General features: G+C 39.7%; 2 protein-coding genes across 3 annotated transcripts in view; one reads left to right on the top strand and one right to left on the bottom strand.

Moving 5' to 3' along the window:
- Nucleotides 1-21,093, bottom strand: part of Rundc3b (RUN domain containing 3B) — a 129,207-nt gene extending 108,114 nt beyond the window's left edge. For both annotated transcript variants that reach the window (NM_001443723.1, NM_001047116.2), the window contains 1 exon segment: nt 20,735-21,093. In NM_001443723.1, the coding sequence (NP_001430652.1) occupies nt 20,735-20,844 (110 nt within the window). In that variant the 5' untranslated portion in view covers nt 20,845-21,093.
- Abcb1a (ATP binding cassette subfamily B member 1A) overlaps nt 1-24,447 on the top strand; it is a 162,144-nt gene that overhangs the window by 38,614 nt on the left and 99,083 nt on the right. Inside the window, 1 exon segment of the mRNA NM_133401.3 lies at nt 2,193-2,237. The gene's annotated coding sequence lies outside the window, so the exon portion shown is untranslated.

Genomic DNA, 24,447 nt, shown 5'->3' with positions numbered 1-24,447 from the left:
GCTGTAGAGACTTAATGTAAAGAGTAGAATAATCTCTCCCACATAATACTTTTAACACTGTTTGGCTGCTGTTCTCTCTTCAGCAATAATGAAGTGGATTCCCTTTCTATGAAGTAGAAAGACAAATGGTTTGTTGTGTTTGCCAAATACAAAAGCATTGGAAAGTGCGGTGACAAAGCTGTTTTTTGTATCTTTCATGAGCACCTACCAAGGTAGCTATGGCCCACAATGATCATGCCAGTTCTTCCTAGGTTAGTACTTCTCACTCACCACAAACAGTTAGTGTTAAACTAGATGAAGCCAGTCTTCAAACTGTTTCAATTGGGGGCTGGGGATTTAGCTCAGTGGTAGAGCGCTTACCCAGGAAGCGCAAGGCCCTGGGTTCGGTCCCCAGCTCCGAAAAAAAAAGAACCAAAAAAAAAAAAAAAACCTGTTTCAATTGGTGGTGATTGCCAACCCTGTATCCCTGACTTCAGTGCCATGAGACATCCCTGAGAGGTCCTTTAACAGGAAGTGTTTTGTCAGGGTCACTCCTTTGGGGATCTTCCATTTTTCTGTCACAACCACATTCTCAATGACATTAGCGCATGCATCTCTGCTAAGTTGCTAGAGATGATTATCTTGATCTTCTTGGACTGCATCAGTTGATCTTTCCTTATTCATAAAATTTGTTTGATAATTTTACACATGTATGTAATGAATTCTGGTTACTACCCACTCCCACTGTTTCTTATTTCTTTCCCACCCTTGCCAGCTCTTCTTATTCCCTACAAATCCCTTTCCGGATTGATGGTTTAGACATATGCATTAGAGCTGGTGGTCACATGATTAAAGACAAAGCTTCCTCTCATAGAATCTGTTGGTTGAAACTGACCAATGCCAGCAGGTGTAACTGATGTGACTTCATCATTGCCATGGCTGTCATACTTAGAAAATGATATCTCACCACTCCTCCCCCTCCAGCAGGTGTAACTGATGTGACTTCATCATTCCCATGGCTGTCATACTTAGAAAATGACATCTCACCACTCCTCCCCCTCCCTTCTAGCTCTTACATTCTTTTGGACCCCGCTTCTGAAATGAAGAAAGTGGTATACATGGTGTTTAGGGCTGATCCCTCGGCTAGCCTATACTCTTAGCACCTTACACAGTCCTTTTCTTTGCATTTACCTGATTATGGCGAAGAGATTCTCTAATTAAGGCCAAAAGTACCCTATGTCTGTGAATATATTTAGAAGGTAGTTTGATGTTGTCTGGTTAGCTAAGAAATAGTAGTAAGTTTTTTACTGGGTTTGTAAAATGGTTCATGTGTTCCTTCTTGTGGAACAAGCCTCAAATCTGATCTTGGAGAGGTTGGCTACCCCCATAACAATCCAATCTTGGAGAGGTTGGCTACCCCCATAACAATCCGATCTTGGAGAGGTTGGCTACCCCCATTAACAATCCGATCTTGGAGAGGTTGGCTACCCCCATAACAATTCGATCTTGGAGAGGTTGGTTACCCCCATAACAGTTGTGCTATTGTTATACTAATGGGCACCACTGGCCTGGCAGGTTGGTACGCAGCTCATTGAGTTCACAGGTAGGTTAAGTCCATTGATGCCTTACTTCTCCAGGAGCCTGCATACCACCTCTCAGCACTATGAAAACTAGGCAACTGGGAGCTTCCAGCTAAGTTCCAGCTTAATTCTCTAAATCTCGCATCTTGTAGGTGATAAGGTCTTGTCAACTAGTTCTGGTAAGAAAATAAGTAGATAACCAAGGCTTGGTATCTCAGACCTGGCACTGGGGGTTCAATCAATGACCCACTACTCCTAGGATAAGCATATTATTTTATTCAGCTATAAAGAATGATGAAATTTAAAGGTAAATAGATGAAGCTGGAGAAATGGTACCAAGTGAGGTTACCTGGAACCAAAAAGACACACTGTTTGTTCTCTCTCATATGCAAATCTGAGCCTGTGATTCTATCTAGTTTGTGCGTTTAATTTAAAGAAAGAGTACCTCCAGACATATAGTGCACATACTTATGTGCAGGCAAAACATGTATACATACAAAACAAAACTAATGTCAAATTCTATGTTCTTCTGAAGGTGATTTAAATAGGTTTCTAAAATGAAACAAATAACATCTACCCCTATTGTTGACTTGAGAGGCAAATTTCTAAATGTTTTTCTCTAATTTTTATTAGGAGGAATGGAATAACAAAGGTGACTCTGTAAGCACATTCTTCAAGGTAAGAGAAAAACTACTGCTTTAGAAAAGTATGTCATTTGAAACAGTAATGCACACCATGAAGCAAATTGAACATATCTTCAAATAATTTTAACAATGTCTATTTCACCAAGAAGCTGGATTAGTATTTAGTTTCTTCTTTGACAGTGTGGCAAGCTTTCCTTATTTCTTTCCAGGCCGCAAGCACCTTTACCATGTGAACCATATCATTAGCCCAAGACTGACACTATTAATAAAGAGTGTACAAATTCAAAGATAAGTTTTTTCTTCTATCATTTCATATGTACACTATGCCCCTATAATCATGTGCACATACACAGCAAAAAGATATAAATCACAGCAATTATAAAACATTAAGTACAAGTAATAAGCATGATACCCGAAGATATTTGCTCAAATGGGATTAATCTTTCTTTTTTATATTTTATACCAAACATCTATTTTTTAAAAAAGAAATCAGAAATTTGCTTTCCTTTTTGAGCAATAATTTAAGAATTCTCAGCCATTGCATGTGCATTTTAATCTACCAAGAAAAAATTTAAATTAAAAGATATTTTCAATGTATTTTAAGCAGAGATATGCAGACTATAATGCACATATTATGTACAACCATTGCTGTATATGTACACCATGATTTGCCTGCTTCTGATTCTTTTAGATTTGTTTTCATTTTATGTACCTGAATGTTTGCCTGAAGAATGGCTATGCACTGCATGTACCCCAGTACTTGAGAAGGTCAGAAGAGTAAACCTTGGAACTGGAGTTACAAACAATTGTTAATCAAATATGGGTGCTGGGTATCGATCTAAGAGCAGTGATGCTCTTAATCACTTAGCCATCTCTCTAGTCTTCTATTTCTGGTTTTTAAATAGCTCTTGTTGTAACACAGATACATAAATATTACAACCATCTTTCCGCATCTTTCTCATTTAGATAGAGTATTGATTGTTTTTCTCATCCTGGTTGCTGACATTCTCATAAAAGTTCTGAATTAACTTCTTTTATTCATCTAATTATATAACTCTTTTGAGGTACTTGATTATTTTAAATCAGACTTTTGAGTTCTTTGTCAGTTTTTTCATTTCTATATATTTGGATTCAATTCTTAAAGAGTTATAAATTACTGGAGTAATCTTGTTACCTTTTCTTTTTACATTTCTTGTGTTTCCATGAATTTATTTGAATAGGTTTCTGCTTAATGAGTATTCTTTTGAGGCCTCAATCCTACATACTACTCAAAGTGGAGAAAACAAACTACCATTAACAGTCACATCAACAACACAAACTCAGAATCAAAATAAAATAAAACCAATACCAAGTGGTCAACCTTGAGACCATATACAAATAATATCATATAGACTGAGACTGAGCAGATTGTGTTTATGTATTTAGAGGGGTGTGTGTGTGTGTGTGTGTGTGTGTGTGTGTGTGTGTGTGTGTGTGTGTGTTTAACACAATGACTAAAGAAAAAGAGGTCATGAATTTCAGAGTTTGCAAGATGATCTTTGGGAGAGGTTGGAGAGAGGAAAGGGAAGGGGGAAAATGAGGTAAGTATAATTTCAAAAATAAAAATATTCTTAAAAGAATCTAGCTAGGTAGATGGTTAAATAGCGTTTATAGCTCAGTTTGAGCCTGAGTTTGGATCCCGACACCCTTATTAATAACTGGGCCTATCATCCCATATTGTAAAAGGCAGACAGAAGGATTCTGGGTCTTATTGCTGGCCAGTCTAATTCCAGGTTCAGCGAGATACCCTGTCCCAAGGAAGAGAGTGGAGAATAATAGAGAAGAACACTTGACATCCTTCTCTGTCCTCCACTTGTACCTGACACGTGTAAGCACACATTGTACATATATGTCACACAAAACATTTAATCTCTTTATTACAGCCACTATGATATCAGTAACCACAGAAAAGTAGAAAAATAATGTATACTATAAAGTTAAAATGTAATAAATATAACATATTAACAGTAAAAAATTGGACTCAAGAAAGATTTGGAAAAGGGGGAAAAGGTAGCATTAAATAAAAAAGATAAGGAAAAGAATGTGAAGACAAGGAAAGGAGCAAGAAATGAGAAATAAGGGGGAAAGTATATAAATTAAATGGTATTAATGTACAAAATGTTTTTAAAGAACTTTTATTTTGTGTATATGAGTGTTCTGTCTGCATGTGCATGTGTGACTACATGCATGCTGGGAGCCCAGGGGTCAGTAGATAGCAGATCCTACAACTGGAGTCACGGGCAGTTGTGAACTGTCATGTGGCTATTGGGAACTGAACCTAGATCCTCAGCAAGAGCAGTAAATGCCCTTAACCTCTGAGCCATCTTCCAACTCCCATAAAATATGGTGAAAGGTACCAGCAAGACAGCTCAGCAGAATAAGGTCATAGCCACACAACCCTGACACCTATGTTAGATCCCAGAATGTACTGAACCTGTGCAAACACCAGATGTGGTGGTTCATCTCTGTAATTCTAGCCCTGGTACTCCTATGGTAAGCTGGGTGGCTGAGACAAGAAAATAGCCAATCACCTATACCTCAGAACCCAGAAGGAATGAGAGAAAAGACTGGAAAAGTTCTCTTCTTCTGGCCTTCATATGCACAACCATTCATATTCCCCCCTCCCTCTTTCTCTCTCTCTCTGTATGAGATATAATATAAAGTAAAAAATAATAATAAAATGTAAAAAAAGTTTTTCTTGAGAGTCTTCTGTGTCCTCTAACATTGGAATTCACCAGATCAAATTATGGATTCATAATTGGAGTCTACTGTATTTCCTCTGTGTTGTCACAACCACATGATGGTTTGAATACGCATGGTTCACTGTTTTTGAGTAGTCACCAAGGCATGGCACTATTAGGAGGTGAAGTGTTGTTGGAATAGGTGTGGCCTTGGTGGAGAAAGTATGTCATGGGGGGATGAAGGAGGAGGGTTCAAAAGCCTGTCATCCCAACCACCTCTCTCTTCTTGTTATATGCCAAATGTAAAACTCTCAGCTACTCTCCCAGCACCATGTCTGCCTAATGCTGTCATGCTTCCCTAGCACAGAAGGTGGGACCAGGTCCTGGGTATTGCAATGATAGGCCTATGTTGCTTATTCAGAGAATGTGGACTTTGGGACTTTGGATTAGGAAAGCAGTTAAATGCTTTAATCAAAGCTTAATGAGCCACCCTAGTACAAGCAGGGAACACAGTGGTGCTGAGAGCAATATAAATTATGATGGCTCAGCTCAAGAGGTTTCAAAGGAGAAGAATATTAATAAGTAGCCTGGAAACTGTTCTTGGGCTATTTTGGTGATGAATATGGCCACTTTCTTTACTTGTCCAAAAAATATACCCAGGACTAAATTGAAGAGTTTCTGGATTAATGGCAGTGAAGGAAGAGATTTAAAACATCCTAGTATTGTCTGTCCTCTGGCTATGTATGAAGATCTCTTATGGGTTTCTGACTGCAGCCAGAGCTGACATACCTGAGAACAGAGGTAAAACCATCACTTCTACTCAGAGGGACCTACCTGGAGCCCTTAGGACACAGGAACCCAGGAGTAGTCTCAGAGAGGATCTGTCTCAGAAAGGATCCTTCCGGTTTAGGCCTGAGCCTGGCTGACCATGCCACAGCTCTCTGTACCCAGATCCCATGCAGAGAGAGCAGGACTCTTAGAAGTACTGACAATCCTGACAGCACAGGGGAAACCACCACTTCTGCTCAAATTCCTTGCCCAAGAGGAACCCGCCTGGAACCCTCTGAACACAGGAACCTAGGAGAAGTCAGGGACAGGATCCTTCCAGTTTCAACCTACACCCAGAGCTGACCCTGTGACACAGCTCTTTGACACAGATCCAGATAGGAGAAAGTCAGTCTCCAGGATGGAAGATACACAGGCTTACAGGAGGGTCAAGCCACTCCTGTAAGAGACAACAAGACTAGCAAACACCAGAGATAACCAGACGGCCGGAGACAAGCACAAGAACCTAAGAAACAGAAACCAAGATTACCTCCCACCAAAGCAAATACTGTATATCCCAAAATACCAGAGAAGCAAAACTTGATTTTAAAATCACATCTCAGGATGATGATACAGGACTTCAAGAAGGACATAAATAACTCCCTTAAGGAAATACAGGACAACACATGTAAACGAGTAGAAGCCCTTAAAGAGGAAACGCAAACACTCCTTAAAGAATTGAAAACACAAAATCAAATTGTCAAAATCAATTGTCTCCTTCTCTTAAATAAAAAACCAGAGACTCATGGCCAAAGGTGGTGAGTTCTGCTGCTTGCAGTAACTGGACCATGACCCCCTTGTTCTACTACATTATCACTAGCTTCCTCTTTTCTACTCCTTCACTGCCTAAACTTGGCTGTCCTGGATCTTACTCTGTAGATTGACCTTGAATTTAGAGGTCCGTGTTCCTGTCTCCTGGGACTACAGGTTTGTACTAAGTTGCCTGGACCTAACTTAGCTGATCTTAGATGGTCTTGCCCTAGGTCATTACTCCCTTAATTCAATTTCAATATTCTTGAACACAGGATTCAGCTCCATTTCACTTCTCCATATCCCTGTAATACTTGAACCATATATTTTGTATTTTTTTCTTCCTCAATTTTCCTTTTTTCATTAAAATGGTCTTCATGAGACTTAATCAGAGAACAAAGAGAATGATGGGCATTTCTGAGAATTCCTTTCTCAGTGCAATTAATAACCTTAGCCCCAGGCAGACTCTTTAGACAAGGGCAAAAAGCAGCCATATTCTTCACCAAAATACCATAAAAGAAGACTTCACAGCAAATGCCGAAATTCTTTTCCTCTGAAACCTCTTGGGGCAGGCCTGCACAGTCATTCAAATGACTCTTTTTTTTTCTTTTTTCTTTTTCTTCTTTTTTCGGAGCTGGGGACCTAACCCAGGGCCTTGCGCTTGCTAGGCAAGCACTCTACCACTGAGCTAAATCCCTCACCTCTCAAATGACTCTTAAATAACAAAAATTTCCACATGCCTAATAAGATAGCCCATTAAGCACCATTTAAAGCGTTCCACTGCTTTCCAAATCCAAAGTTCCAAAATCCATATTCTTCCAAACAAAAGCAATACCCCACTCCTTAGTACAAACTTCTGTCTTTGTTAGGGTTTTAGTTCCATCCATTTGCCTATGAATTTCATGAAGTCATTGTTTTTGATAGCTGAGTAGTCCTCCACTGTGTAGATGTACCACATTTTCTGTATCCATTCCTCTGCTGAAGAGCATCTGGGTTCTTTCCAGCTTCTGGCTATTATAAATAAGGCTAATAGGAGCATAGTGGAGCATGTGTCTTTATTATATGTTAGAGCATCATTTGGGTTTATGTCCAGGAGGGGTACAGTTGGGTCCTCAGGAAGTGCAATGTCAAATTTTCTGAGGAACCTCTGGATTGATTTCCAGAGTAGATGTGCCAGCTTGCAATCCCACCAACAATGGAGGAGTGTTCCTCCTTCTCCACATCCTCACCAGCATCTATTGTCACAATTGTTTTATCTTAGCCATTCTGACTGGTGTGAAGTGGAATCTCAGGGTTGTTTTAATTTACATTTCCCTGATGATTAAGGATGTGGAACATTTCTTTAGGTACTTCTCAGCCATTCAAGATTCCTAATCTGAGAATTCTTTGTTTAGATCTATATCCCATTTTTAATATGGTTATTTAATTCTCTGAAGTCTAACTTCTTGAGTTCTTTGTATATTTTGGATATTAGCCCTCTACAGGATGTATGATTGATAAAGATCTTTTTCCAATCTGTTGGTTGCTGGTTTGTCCTAATGAGAGTGTCCTTTGCCTTACATAGGCTTTGCAGATTTATGAGGTCCCATTTGTTGACTCTTGACCTTAGAGCATAAGCCATTGGTGTTGTGCTCAGGAAATGTCCCCCAGTGCCCATATGTTCGACTCTTCCCCACTTTTTCTTCTATTAATTTAACTGTATCTGGTTTTATGTGGAGGTCCTTGATCCACTTGGACTTAAGCTTTCTACAGGGTGATAAGAATGGATCCATTTGCATTCTTCTACAAGCTGACCTCCAGTTGAACCAGCATCATTAGTTGAAAATGCTATCTTTTTTCCACTGGATGGTTTTAGTTTCTTTGTCAAATATCAAGTTACCATAGGTATGTAACTGGGTCTTCATTTCTATTCCACTGATCTACCTGCCTGTCTCTATATTAATACAATACAATCTTTATGACTATTGCTCTATAATACTGCTTGAGGTCAGGGATGGTGATTCCCTCAAAAGTTCTTTTATTGCTAAGGATAGTTTCCACTAATCTGGGTTTTCATTATTCCAAATGAATTTGCAAATTGTTCTTTCTAACTGTATGAAGAATTGAGTTGGAAGTTTGATGGGGATTGCACTGAATCTGTAGATTGCTTTTGGCAAAAATGGCCATTTTTTCTATATTAATCCTGCCAATCCATGAGATGGGTCTTTCCATCTTCTGAAATCTTCTTAGATTTCTTTCTTCAGAGACTTGAAGTTCTTGTCTTAGAGATCTTTCACTTTCGTGGTTAGAGTCACACCAAGGTATTTTACATTATTTGGGACTATTATGAAGGGTGTTTTTTCCCTAATTTCTTTCTCAGCCTGTTCATCCTTTGAGTACGGGAAGGCTACTGATTTGTTTCTGTTAATTTTATACCCAAAACTTTGCTGAAGTTGTATATCGGAGCTTAGGACTTCTCTGGGATCAATTATGAATACTATCATATCATCTGCAAATAGTGATATTTTGAATTATTTTTCCACTTTGTATCCCTTTGACCTTCTTGTGTTGTCTGATTGCTTTAGCCAGGACTTCCAGTACTATACTGAATAGATAGAGTGGGCAGCCTTGTCTAGTTCCTGATTTCAATGGGATCGCTTCAAGTTTCTCTCCAATTAGTTTGATGTTGGCTACTCATTTGATGTATATTGCTTTTACTATGTTTACGAATGGACCTTGAGTTCCTGAACTTTCCAAGACTTTTATCATGAAGGGGTATTGAATTTTGTCAAATGCTTTTTCAGCATGTAATGAGATGATCATGTGTATTTTTTTTCTTTGAGTTTGTTTATATAGTGGATTCCATTGATGGGTTTCTATATATTGAATGATCCCTGCATTCCTAGAATGAAGCCTACTTGATCATGATGGATGATCATTTCAATGTGTAGATCAATGTAGTAGGATCTGATGATATTTTGAATTTCCTCAGATTCTGTTGTTATGTCTCCCTTTTCATTTCTGATTTTGTTAATTTGGATACTCTCTCTGTGCCATCTGGTTAGTCTGGCTAAGGGTTTTTCTATCTTGTTGATTTTCTCATGAGCCAGCTCCTGGTATTGTTGATTCTTTGTATAATCCTTTTTGTTCCTATTTGGTTGATTTCAGCCCCGAGTTTGATTATTTCCTGCCTTCTACACATCTTGGGTATATTTGCTTCTTTTTGTTGTAGAGCTTTTAGGTGTGCTGTCAAGCTGCGAATGTATGCTCTCTCCTGTTTTTTCTGGAGGCACTCAGAGCTATGAGTTTTCCTCTTAGCACTGTCTTCATTGTGCCCCATAAGTTTGAGTATGCTGTGTCTTCATTTTCATTAAATTCTAAAAAGTCTCTCTTTCTTAATTTCTTTCTTTATTTCTTCCTTGACCAAGTTGTCATTGAGTAGAGCGTTGTTCAGCTTCCATGTGTATGTGGGCTTTCTGTTGTTATTGTTGTTATTGAAGACCAGCCTTAGGCCATGGTGATCTGATAGGATGCGTGGGATTATTTCAGTCTTCTTGTATCTGTTGAGGCCTGTTTTGTGACTGATTATATGGTCAGTTTTGGAGAAGGTACCATGAGGTATTGAGAAGAAGGTATATTCTTTTGTTTTTGGATGACATGTTCTATAGTTATCTGTTAATCCATTTGGTTCATAACTTCTGTTAGTTTCTCTGTGTCTGTGTTTAGTTTCTGTTCCCATGATCTGTCCATTGATGAGAGTGGGGTGTTGAAGTCTCCCACTGTTATTGTGTGAAGTGCAATGTGGGCTTTGAGCTTTAGTAAGGTTTCTTTATGAGTGTAGGCGCTCTTGCATTTGGAGCATATATATTCAGGACTGAGAGTTCATCTTGGTGGATTTGTCCTTTGAAGTGTCCTTCCTTATCTTTTTTGATGGCTTTTGGGTTGAAAGTCAATTTTATTCTATATTAGAATGGCTACTCCAGCTTGTTTCTGCAGACCATTTGCTTGGAAAATTGTTTTCTAGCCTTTTACTCTGAGGTAGTGCTGTCTTTGTCACTGAGGTGTGTTTCCTGTATACAGCCAAATGTTGGTTCCTCTTTAAGTATCCAGTCTTTTAGTCTATGTCTGTTGGGGAATTGAGTCTATTGATGTTGAAAGATATTAGGGACCAATCATTGTTTTTTCCTGTTATTTTTGTTGTTACAGGTAGAATTATGTTTGTGTGTCTCTCTTCTTTTGGTTTCATTGGAAGATTACTTTCTTGCTTTTTCTAGGGTGTAATGAAACCAAAAGAAGAGAAACACACAAACATAATCCATCCTTGTTTTGGGGTTTTTCCATCTATTATCCTTTGTAGTGCTGGATTTGTGGAAAGATATTTTGTAAACTTGGTTTTGTCATGAAATAACTTGGTTTCTCCATCTATGATAATTGACAGTTTTCCTGGATATTGTAGTCTTGGCTGGCATTTGTGTTCTCTTAGTGACTGTATGACATCTGCCCAAGATCTTCTAGACTTCATAGTCTCTGATATAATTCTGATAGGTCTGCCTTTATATGTTACTTGACCTTTTTCCCTTACAACTTTTAATATTCTTTGTTTTGTGCATTTGGTGTTCTGACTATTATGTGACAGTAGGAATTTCTTTTCTGGTCCAATCTGGAGTTCTTTAGGCATTTTGTATGTTTATGGGCATATCTTTCTTTAGGTTAGGGAAGTTTTCTTCTACAATTTTGTTAAAGATATTTACTGATCCTTTAAGTTGGGAGTCTCCCCTCTCTTCCATACCTATTATCCTTAGGTTTGATCTTCTCCTCGTGTCCTGGATTTCCTGGATGTTTTGGGTTAGGAGCTTTTTGTGTTTTACATTATCTTTGATGGTTATGTCGATTTTCTATGGTATCTTCTGCCCCTGAGATTCTCTCTTCTATCTCTTATATTCTGTTGGTGATACTTGTGTCTATGACATGTGATCACTTCCCTAGGTTTTCTATCTCAAGGGTTGTCTCCTTTTGTGCTTTCTTTATTGTTTCTATTTCCATTTTTAAATCCTGGATAGTTTTGTTCAATTCCTTCACATGTTTCATTGTGTTTTCCTGTAATTTTTAAGGGATTTTTTGTGTTTCCTCTTTAAGGGCTTCTACTTGTTTACCTGTGTTGCTCTGTATTTCTTTAAGGGAGTTAATAATGCCCTTCCTAAAGTCTTCTATTATCATCATGAGATGTGATTTAAAATCCAAATCTTGGTTTTCCCATGTGTTGGGATATCCAGTATTTGCTTTGGTGAGAGAACTGGGCTCTGATGATACCAATTAGTCTTGGTTTCTGTTACTTAGTTCCTGCACTTGCTTCTTGCCATCAGGTTGTCTCTGGTGTTAGCTTGTCTTGCTATCTCTGACAGTGGCTTGACCCTCATTTAAGCCTGTGTGTCAGCACTCTTGTAGACCTGTTTTCTTTCAGTCATATCTTGGAACAGAGAGCTGCCTCCTGGGTTTGTGTGTCCTAAAGCCTCAAAGCTATTCGCTTGGAGCAGAAGAGTTGGTCTTACCACTGCTCTCATATGTGTCAGCACTCCAGGTGTATGGCTTTCAGCTCTGGGCTCAGGCAGAAACCAGAGGGGTCCAGCCCCTGCCTGATCCTAGGTTCATGTATCCAGAGTGCACTAGGCAGGTTAGTCTTGGGTCAGGAATGTAAGCAGAAGTGGCCATCACCTCTGAGCTCTCAGGATTGTCTGCACTTCTGAGAGTTCAGCTCTCTAATCCATGGGATTTGGATACAGAGGGCTGTGGGAGCTGTTCAGCTCTGTGGGAGCTGTTCAGCTTTGGGTGCAGTCAGAAACCAGAAGTGTCTCTTTTTTAGAGGACTTCTGCCTTTGTATGTCCTGAGGCCACCAGGCGGGTTGCTAGGAACAGAAGAGTTGGTCTTACCTCTGCTCTCAGGTGTGTCAGAGCTCCTGGTGACTGGCTGTCGGCTCTTGGAGCAGGCAGAAACTGGACAGGTCCTGCCTCTGACTGTTCCTAGGTTCCTGTGCCCAGAGGGCACAGAGGGCACTAGGCAGGTTCCTCTTGGGTCAGGAATGTGGGCAGAAGTAGTTGTGTCCACTGAGTTCTCAGGATTGTCTGCACTTCTGCAAGACCAGCTCTTTTTCCCATGGGATTTGGGTCCTCCTTTTTTAAAAATTGCTTCTTACAGAAGTTTCCCAACCAAATGCTGTGTCAAGGTATCCAAGATTGCTGGCCAAACACTACTGACCTACGATGACTGTTCACTGTTTTCAGGTCCACAGACAAACTCATTTTCAAATAAGAGGCCTTCTTACAACATGGTGTCTGTTTATCACACTCTGAGAAAAACATTCCATTTCTAATGCTGGCCTCCAAAACAACCCAACTCACCTCCACACAGACACGTTCCCTAGATGTAAGGCTTTTGAGTACTATGAGCTTATCATCCTGCGGCTAGAATTAGCACAGTCTGTTTTCCCCAGAGTTTTTAGCTTTGCCCTCCTCCCAGGTCAGGCTGGAGCTATGAATGTCATCATTCTGTTTCTCTGTGCTTTTTAAGCTGCCCCTTCATTACTTTTTTTTACTCTCAATGCTATTTTGACAATTTTAGCAATTGCCAAAGTAGCTTTGAAGAAAGTAGCTTTGTCAGAGATATAAATGGATATATCATGATGACAAGGGCATCAAGCAAGAAGGAAAAGATCACCATAATTAACATACTAAAACCACAATTCTATATGTATAATAAAATGGAAAAATAGATCTAACCTCTATACTCTATCACCTCTATTATATTACTAGGCAGACTTTAATCTCAGCACTTAGAAGGCAGAGGCAGATGGAACTCTATGAGTTTGAGGCCAGCCTGGTCTATAGAGTGAGTTTCAAGACAGCCAAACACTGAAGTGAAAAACCAAATAAATAAATAAATAAATAATAAATAAATAAATGGACATACAAGTTATAAAATATACAACACTCTACATATAAATGGCATACATAGAACAAGCAATCAACGGAACATGCAAATGCATAGAAAACACTGATGGAAACTAGCCATATGTTATATCATAAAGCAAACATCAACAAAATTTCAAAAGCTCAAAGTCTTTCAGAATATAATCTTTACAGAGTAGAATTAAGTTTAAAATGTAAGTAAAAGGTAACTAGAAGACATGGAAATTATAGATCTATTTTAAAAATAATCCATGATTAGATAGAGTAAAATCAACAAAATCCAAAAATGGTTGGTTCTTTGAAAAAAAAATCAATCCCACAATAAGCCTTAGTAAGGAAAACAATGAGGAATATGCAGATTTCAGGATTAGGAGTGGTAAATCTCTACAGATCTTTTTTAACCAAGAAAAAGTCATTAGCACGCTGCACTTAGGAGATGCTGAAGCAGATGGATACTGAGTTTGAGGTATCTAGGCTACATATTCAGTAAGATCCTATCTCAATATGTGTGTGTGTGTGTGTGTGTGTGTGTGTGTGTGTGTGTGTATGTGTGTGTGTGTGTGTGTGTGTGTGTGAGAGAGAGAGAGAGAGAGAGAGAGAGAGAGAGAGAGAGATTAAGTGAAACCTCAATATATAGAGAGATAGAGATGTATAGATATAGGAATGTATTCCCTGAAAAGAAATTACTAAAAATGAGGAAGAAAACCAGCAATCTGAATTGGTAAAATCTACTAAATGAAGTCAACCTGTTAATAATCTTCCCACGGAGATTTTGTTTATTTCCACAAGGAGATTTATGGTCTGGATTGCTACCTAGTGAACTGCCCTGTGTATTACAGAAGGAAATAATGTCAATCTTATAAAACCTATGTAAACCTATGGCAAAAAAAGCAACCTTGAAAAAACTAGATGAGGACTTGATAAGAAAGGACAAATATAGACCAGTCTCTCCCATGAGCAAATATGTAGAAGTAATCCAAATATTGACTCAGCTGTATGCAAAGAAATCTCAAAAACATAAGCTACCTAATGGTTTTATTCCAAGGTAGTAAGACATGTAAAATTCAAACAACAGAATTCAGTCTATGCACAGGAAAATAGGGATGGGCATCATGTTTAATCTTGTTAGCCAAGAAAGATTTGGTATCTACTTAAGATAAACATTCCCAGGAATCTAGAAATAGTAGAGAAGTAAGTAAAATCTGCTGCAAACGCCCACGAAGTCATAAAATCCTTAATGTTTTCTGTAACACTGTGTTAAGGATCCTAGCCAATGTAGTAAGTAGTAAGACAAGAAGTAAAACAGATAAAGATTGACAAATGAAGAAATAAAGCATGTGATCAATCTTAGAAATTCTGATAGAATCATTAAATAAATCTATTTAAAGCTAGAATGTTTAAAGACCAATTCTATGTCTTCATACTAGCAAAAATGGGGAAATATAATGATTTTGGTTATAATAATAGAAATATATCCAATATACATGAATACATTTGACAATGGATTTATAATGCCTATGTATTCGAAACAAATGCCTATTCCTGAGAAGATATTATTTAAATATATGAAGATATTTACTACATCCATTTATTGTGATCATATGTTTCAATATTATAAAGATGAAAGATTATCAAAAATGACTTGTACGATCAGTTCAAGCATAAGGAGAGTCCCAGATCCCTATGGATAGTTAATGGTTGTTGGAGGAGGTGTCATATTCTTCAGTGGTATATATATATCTCCACTGTTAAGATGCCCATGTTCATTCTACTGATGGTTATTTATGCAATCCGAACTAAGTTCAGTGGGTCACAACAAAACAAAGCAAGCACACAAATAAATGACATATATTACAAAGGAGATTTCTTGGGTAGAAGGTGTCCAAAAAGGAGTGTAAGGGAGATAAGAGAGAATAATGTAGGCACATAAAATGACCGAACTACACTACATACATATTTAAAATGGTAGTTCTTAAACACACAGAATGATTTTCATGGAAACTGGTAAGTTGATTCGCACAATTTATCTGGCAACAAGCTAAGAATAGGATTATCTTCAAATATAAAGCTATAAAACTTTATTATCAAACAGCAAGACATATTATAAGTAATAGTTGTTAAGATGGTATTATATCATTTCAAGAAGAAACTAGTAGACTGATGAAATCAAAGAGCCCAGAAATAGAGGCAAGGCGGTTCTATTATTTAAGACAAAAGTAATACTTGAAGGTATTGGATAAAATATGATCCTTTCAACTAGTTCACCTGATTTTTTAAGGACAATATTTAGTCCTGGTCCCCACATTTAACACCACAAATACAAATAATCTGCAGATGGATTGTTGATATAAATGCAAAAGACAAAACAACAGAGCTTTAGAAGAAAACAAGAATATTTGATTATTTGGGAGATCAAGCAGATTTGTTAAGCTGGTTAGTAGAAATCATGAAGGAAATCTATAGACTGCTTTATAATTAAGGAATTCTCTACACTGTACAGTGGGAAAAGTCAACAAATGGAGAAACAATAATACAATGGGCAGTATGTTTATGCTAAATATACTTTTTAAAATGCATATTTTAAGTTCCATACAATTTCACTAGCTCAGGAGATACCTCAGTCAGTAAAGTGCTTTATTTGCAAGCATGAAGACCTGCATTTAATCTCTGGAATTATATTAAAAACAAACAAACAAACAAACAAACAAACTCTCAGGCATGATGCAGTGTCCTTGTAATCCCAGGACTGGGCAGAGGAGGCAGTTACTAATCAGTCAGTCTACCTCACATGGTAACTTCCAGGCCATTGATAGTCCCCCTTACACAGAACCAGGGTAGACAATGCCTGAGGAATGACACCTGAGGTTGACCTCAGACCTTCATATGCACCCGAATGCACAAAACATGTACATACTTCCACAAACATATACATGCACAAAATTATACTTAAAATATTAAGGTACAGTGGAACTGAACGAATTACCACAATGTTCAACATATGTTTTAAAAAAACTGGCTACAGATTTAACTGATCACCTACCTAAGACAAAGATAAGGTTGTAAGTTCCATATTCATATGCCCAATAATGTAAATAAACTAACTAGAATTAGGCAAATGTCGACATTGAAATAAGTCCTCACAGAAGTCTTTGCAAAATAAGGTATCTTTACAGTATACATTGCTCCTGACAATAGCACCAAAAAGACCCTTTAGATTGCTTCCTATCTTAGCTCTCAATGAAGGAAGGTATATAACTGGATAAGTGTAACTGGAAATATTAGAGTATGGAGTAATTCGCTCTGCATCTGCAGGAGCTCTATGATGTTACGAATTGACCCGAAAATGTTGATCAATGTTCTACTACATATAACAAGATTAGAATAGTTTTCATATTCATCATATCAAGGTATGGCTACTCTTATAAGACACACTCTAGCACGTAGTAACAAAGAATAAGTTACTGTGTTTAAAGGATATTACCACCAGTATAGTCTGTAACTCCTCACATACATACATTTGAGTTATAACCAAGTTCAACCAAAGCAAGACTCTTCCCCCTGAGTATTCAATATCTAAAATGCTGAGACCACTAAAGCTCTCTCAGTTAACCTGTGCCTCTGGGCACAGATTTATTTATCTCCTTCCCCAGTTCACAACAGCTATAGTTAGCAAGCCACGATGTGAAGTCTGGAAGCACACCTTCAAGAGACAAGAGCTAAGTCAGCAAGAAGAAACAGCAGCAAAAACAAAAACTCTAAACACAAGTCTTATGGGGCCATTTAGCTAAACATACTAGGGTACCTCAAGAGTCTCCAAGGACAGCCACTGCACAGTGCACATATTCATAGACACAGACACAGAAGGCACTCGTCCATAGTTACTGCATTGTGCTATCTGTATGCTCTCTAAAGGTGGAGAAATGTGCAACCTCTTTTTTTTTGTTAAGTAATTTATCTAAAATTACTGCATGCTGCTTATTGTGTTAAATGTGAGCATTTAAATTATGGTCTTCATTAGACAGAAGATTGTATTCCATAGTAAGTGCTGACTGAGACAGTATATCGGATGGAAGAACTTTAAGCTCAGTAGATATTAGTTACGTATAAAATATGAGCTCTTTATTCCTTGACCACACTAAAGAAATGAGGAGCTGTTCTAACTTGCAATAATACTAGCGTTATGAAATTCTATCTTGACCTATAAAACATGTTTCATGTTATTAAAGTATTCTAAGTGTAAAATCACCATTTGTCTCTATCCTGCTTAACCTATTGTGCATTTCTTACACCATCCTTGTCTTTTTTAATCCACAAGCCAGGAAAATTCATTTCACATAAGAAGTTCCTTTAAACTACTACGGTCTTAGTTAGAGTTTCTACTGCTGCAATGAAACACCCTGACCAAAAACCAAGATGGAGAGGAAAGGGCTTATTTGGCTTACACTTCCACATCAGTGTTTATCAGCAAAGGAAGTCTTGACAGGAACTCAAAACAGGGCAGGAACCTGGAGGCAGGAGCTGAAGCAGAGGTCCTGGAGGGGTGCTGCTTACTGACTTGCTCCTCATGGCTTGCTTTCTTATAGAACCCAGAAGCACCAGCTCAGAAATGGTTTCATCCATAAAGGGGGCAGTGTCCTTCATCAATCACTGATTAAGAAAATACCTACAGCTGGATCTTACAGAGGTATTTTCTCAACTGAGGATCTCACCTCTCTGATGACTCTAGCTTGTGTCAAGCCGACCTAAAAGTTTGGCAAAAGTTGTTTTAAAATATATATATAATTGTTAAACATGAATATTTTAGTATTTTATATAATATAATAAACTGAAAAAAATCAATTAGATTTTAATTGTATTAGCCAATAGAACTAAGGCCAAAAAAATACATCGGCTTAAAAAGACATCAGCTTGAGCTGTAGAGATGGCTCAGTGATTAAGAGCACTGGCTGCTCTTCTGGAGGACTCCTGTTTGATTCCAGAACCCACGTGACAGCTCACAATTATTTGTAACTCGAGTTCCAGGACATTTGACAGCTCTTCTGGTCTGGCCTCAGAGAGCAATGTATACACACAGAGGACAGACATACATGAATGCAAACCACACATACACAAAATAAAAATCTTTGAAAAAATGCATAAGCTTAAAAACAACACAAAAAATAATTAACGTCTGAATTTATGTGGATGAAAAATGCAGGTTAAAAAAGCCCAAGGGCAGGCCTAATATAAAGCACATGGCTCCAGAGGCAGAGACAGGAAGATGTCAGTGAATTTGAAGCCAGCTTAATCTACATAGCAAGTTTCATGCCAGTTAAAGTTACACAACAAGGCCATGTACCAGAAAAGAGGGAGGTGAGAAACATGGGAAATATACCTTAATTTTTCAAATTCTAAATAATGAAAAATATATACACAAAATGGAGTAAGTCCACAATAAATGTTTTCTGCAACAAACTGAAATAATTCACACACACGCACACACACACAATCATAATGAGTCCAAATTCAATTTAGTTCTTTTCCTGACTATCCTACATAACCAAGCAGCCTAATTCCAAAATTCAAAACAGTAACAATATTGTACTTGATTATGTCATTGAATCTACAGAATTGTATAGCTTTATGATATAGCACTGAACCTAAACTGAAACTATATCTAACATTTTAAAGGGGGTAGAAAAAAAAGTTTACTGTGTAAGTATAAGAAATTATATGTAGTAGTTGGAAGTTGGTTTTGTTTGTTCTAGTTTTATAAATTTCCGTTTTTCCAAGACATCAATAGAGAATCACGAAATGGGGCCACAATTCAAATGTTTGTTTAAAGAAAAATGCATGAGCCTCGCCTAGCTGCAATAAATATGTTCCTACTGTTATCACCATGCTCGTATTTGGAAACATTAAAAACCAAGTATGATCACATGATGCTTGATGGCTATTATTCGTTTTAAGTCCATCACTCGAAATCCCTAGCAATCTGGCCCAACATTATTGTGCATCCGACAAAACAATGAAGAGAATAAGGAAGTGGTATTAAGACAATGGTTAAAGACAACGTGCATTATGAGCTCGGTTACATTTCCACCAGATCAGCTTCTTCCAACTTCAATGTCAAACCACAGGGAAGTTTGAGTCTGCAGAAGCTCTGATGAGCATAATGACTCAAGAAGCACCGTTTAGGCTGAAACCTGCTTTGAAATCAATTTCGTTTAAAAAATCATTTTAATATCTTTCAATGATGTGACTATCCGACTAGCTTATTTTTCTATGTATCTAACTTAAAAATTTGCCTCATTTTAAAACAATACAATAAAGCCCGTTTGTCCCCAAAAGCTTGTATTCTACACAGCACAAATAATATATTCCATCTTATTTTGACCACTTACAATGCAAACTGTGAGCGAAGGTCTTCCTGAGACACATGGATACTCATTAGAATCCAACTTTTTAAAAGTTGCTTAAATATCGAATGTAACCTACTACAGATATCTGCAATCTGCTTAAGATGCCAGCCACGATTTTACACAAGGGAAAAAAAATTAAATAGACATAAACCAGAGAGGCAGGAAAGGTTTCATCATTTACCTGATAATTGGAGATTATCACTGGTTGATGATTAACCAGTATGATTGAACAAAATCATTTTCACAGAGCTTATTGGCTCTGAGTGGTTACTAAGAAATGGACGCCTAGAATTTTATAAGGCTTAAAAGAAAATGTATCAGCGTGTTCAAAAATCAGCTTTTTCTGAATTCTTGATTTATATAGATAGTGACTATTTATTTCTCTATTTCCCGGAGGAAGGGATACGTTTACAACCAGGAAGCATTTAAATAAAGGCACATCTCCCAATAAAGGACTGGCTGGAGGAGTAGGAGTCTTCCATAATCCCGCAAGCAAGCAGTTCTAGCACAGTAGTTGACAAGACTTAACTAGCTAATACAGATTCGGGCCGAGTGAAAGGAGTGACAAGATACACGCCAACAAGAGAAAACAACAGACCGCCCTGGGATGTGGGAGCATCTCAGTAACTACTACAGCTGGATGCTGCTCTTCCTCCGCCCTCTTCTATTCAGACACTAGCTGACCGCTTCAGAACAGATCCTCCCCGACTCCGCCCCGGCCCTCGCGGGGCAGCCTCCAACCGAGGACGCCCAGACCCGAGGGCTGGACCACCGCCTCGCGGGGAGAAGCTACCGCCCCTCTGCAGGGCCCCGCTCGTCCGCGGACACGCGCGGCGCGGCCCGCAGCGCCGAGCCCCAGCACCTCCCTCAGCCCGGCGCCGGCAGCCCCGCACCTGCACACGGTGATCAGGTTCCTCCTCTCCACCGCAGCGTTGCGGGCGCTCAGGCTCTTCTTGCCGCCGCCGCGGCTCCCGCTCAGGCCCCCCAGGCTCCGGGAGGCCATGGCGGGCTCACCTCCGCGCCCCCTTTGTCTCCAGCGGTCCCGCAAGCCTAGCACACCTGTGACCTGCGGCCTTCTCTCAGGATGGCAGCCCGCGGGGCGGGAGAGGGGCGAGGAAGGAGCCGCGGAGCAGGCAGGGTGTGTGGAAGGCAGTGGAGCACCCGCGCCCGCCACCCTGGTGCCACGCGCGCGTGCACACACGCTCACACACAAGCTCACTCACACACACACGCTCACTCACACGCACGCACGAGCCACCTCCGCCCTCGCTCGCTGGCTCGCGCGCCGCGCGCGCCGCCGCCGCCGCCGCCGCCGTCCACGAGAGAAGCGCGGGCGGGCTCCAAGTCGGGAGCTGCGCTGCTTCCCTAGGGGCGCCGCAGTAGCAGTGCGCGGGCGAGCCTGTCAGCCCCGCAGGCCTAACCGCACGTCATTCTTCTAGAAGGGAGGGGGCCGCTGAGGTGAAGCCCCCACGCCAGTCTCATGCAGCCCCGCCCCCTGCACCTATGGGAACAAAGCCGCTCCAGAGAGAACCAATGGTGAGAGGCGGGGGCGGAACCCTCCCCAGGAGCCTTTAAAAGGGCTCACTTAAACCCCGCCCTGGCGCGTGGGCCTCTGTCAGAATGAGGGCTGGTCTCGTGCGGCTTCTTGGTGCGCGCGGCGAGGCAGGGTGGCTTGGAAAACCGGCTTTAATGTGCCTAATCCGCAGCGACTCTGGTCCGCAGCCACCCTGACAAGGCTAAGTCTCAAATGTTCATGACAGATTCCTTGTTCTGGAGCTTCAGTAGCCTCAGCAGGAGAATGCCTCAGTTGGGGGATAGGGTATGGGGTTATCTAGAACAGAAGAGTACCTTTTGGACCTCTTTGAGCCTGACAAACAACGACACAATTGCATCAGGGAATGTGCCCGTGACATTTCTCTTCACGTGAATCTGGTTAGAATTCTTGATGTTCCTCGCCTCATCTTCCCACCGGTCTTCTCCAGAACAGCCTAAAACTCAATTGATCATAGAAAAATGAGTGTTGTGTGGATGTCCAGCCTAGTGTTCTGTGCAGTGAGATCTGAACTGAGTTGCAGCTCATGAGCCGTGGGGAGGTCTGACCAAGTGCAGAGGGAAATCCTACCTTGGAGGCCTGATAAGTAGCTTGGAAGGACCTCTTTGCAGAGTCTCCACTTCCTCTGGCCTGATCTCCTGGCTTGAGGCCCTGACCTCTGGCATTCACCTCAGACTACTGTTCATCTGCCTTTAAACCAGTATATCCAGACTTCAGGGTTTTGGGGGTTTGTTTGTTTGTTTGTTTTTTAATTTTGAAAATCTAAAATCATCAGGACAAAGTCTCACCTCTTTAAACTATTAAAAAATAATTAAAAACAGAACATACATTGGAGATTACTTTTCTAAGTCCGAGATTATAAGTGTCTAAGGAAATGCATAGAAAACCATTAATTATTAAGAAAATTTCTAGAGCAAGGACAGTAGCATACGTTTGCAATTCCAGAATTCTGATGACTTAGGTAGAAGGAATACCTTGCTTTATTAATTATGTTTGTGTTGTTGTGACTAAAATGGGTTAATGCTTCAGAAGTTTCATGGCATGGAAGGCTAGAGGAGAGCATTGAAGATGACATCAAATCTGAGGGGATGTGGAGTGATGGGAAATCCATCAGGGATCTTTCAATGGAGTTCAAATAGGTCCTACTGTCCAAAGTTTCTACAACCCTTCCAATATAAAGCTACCAGGTGGGGACAAACATTTGAGACCCCATGCCTGTGAGGAACATTTCAGGTGCAAATCGAAAACTATGTTATATAGGAAAACCCTGTCTCAAAGAGATATAGGAAGTAAAAAGATGTCTGAAGTCAAATCGTAGGCAACCTTGTTTGATAGATTTGGAAGGGAAGCATATAAAGTGTTAGGCAAATAGGTGGAACTAGAAAATATCATCCTGAGTGAGGTAACTCAATCACAAAAGAACACACATGGGATGCACTCACTGATAAGTAGATATTAGCCCGAAAGCTTGGAATAACCAAGATACAATTCACAGATTACAAGAAAAAGGAAGACCAAAGTGTGAATGCTTCAGCCCTTCTTAGAAGGGGGAACAAAAATATTAATAGGAGGAAAGATGGAGACAAAGTTTGGAGTAGGGACTGAAGTCCAGAGACTGTCCCCACCTAGGGATCCAGCCCATACACATACAGCCAGCAAACCCAGATAAAATTGCTGATGCCAAGAACTGCATGGCGACAGGATCCTGATATAGCTGTCTCCTGAGAGGCTCTGCCAGAGCCTGACAAACACAGAGGTGGATGCTCAGTGCCAACCATTAGACTGAGCATGGGGTTCCCAATGGAGGAATTAGAGAAAGGACTGAAGGAGCTGAAGGGGTTTGCAACCCTATAAGAACAGTCATTCCAACCAACCAGAGCTCCCAGAGCTCCCAGGGACTAAACCTCCATCCCAAGAGAACACAGGGATGGACCTAGGGCTTCCAGCTGCCTGTGTAGCAGAGGATGCCTTGTTAGGCATCGATGGGAGGAGATGGCCTTGTGTAGGGGACTGTCAGGGTGGGAAGGTGGGAGGGAGTGTGTGGGTGGATGAGGGAGCACCATCATAGAAGCAGGGGGAGGGGGGATTGGATAGGGGGTTTCTGGAAGGGAAACTGGGAAATGGGATAACATTTAAAATGTTTTTTAAAAAGTTGAACATTAGTAGTCATTTTAACACACAAAAAAAGTGAGATTGGCTTTCTGGCATCAAGTGCTCTTTCATGTTATTTGTACTATAATTCTTGAACTTCTGACTGAAAACAGTAAAAAATTACCTTAAGTTATCAGGCTACAGTGTTAATTTTCGTTGCTTTTAGTATCATTCACCTGACACGATACTTGCTTAACTATCTTTTACCACAAGAATTCATTTACCTTTCCCTGGACCGTTCTCATTAAACTGCCACTTGGGGGCCTCATTTGATAAGATTTCCCCCCCTCACTTGCCCTGATGTCGAGTGTTTTCCAGATTTACTAATCTGGAAACAAGAAATGAAAACTCAGTTAAAATCGGTTATAATAAAAATTAAAAATCAGTAACATTTAGTATACAGTATACTTCTACTATAGAACTTCAATGAGTTTTCACACTATTTTTAAAATTCTTTCAGTAAATATTTCAGTTCATTATTCGAGCATTCGCACAGTATTTAAATACATTAAAAGATCCACTAGAGGAGCTGGCAAGAAAACTCCCTCAGTAAAATGTTTGAAAAGACTTGAGTTCAACCCCAGAACGCATTCTTAAAACTCCATTTAATGGCGTGCTTGTAAGATCAACACTTGAGAGTTGGGGCCAGATCCCTTCCTGGGGCTCATTGGCCAGCCAACCTAGGTTGATTGGCAAAATGTAGAGTGAGGAAAGACCTCTATTGAAAAACAAAAATTAAAGAGCTTCTGAGGAACTACGGATGTCTAGGAGCCCAAAGTTGGACCTCAGACCTCCAAATGCATGAGCACACACATACACATCCATACACATACACACTAAAAATAAGATACACTGTGCAAACACAGATACTAAATCCGTAGGGATCCTATGACGCTAATGCTT

The sequence above is a fragment of the Rattus norvegicus genome, chromosome 4, assembly GCF_021556685.1.
Source record: "Rattus norvegicus strain SHRSP/BbbUtx chromosome 4, alternate assembly SHRSP_T2T, whole genome shotgun sequence".
In the NCBI taxonomy this organism is placed as follows: domain Eukaryota; kingdom Metazoa; phylum Chordata; class Mammalia; order Rodentia; family Muridae; genus Rattus; species Rattus norvegicus.
The sequence above is the reverse complement of the archived record's forward strand: the minus strand, read 5'-3'. Positions and strand labels throughout refer to the sequence as shown.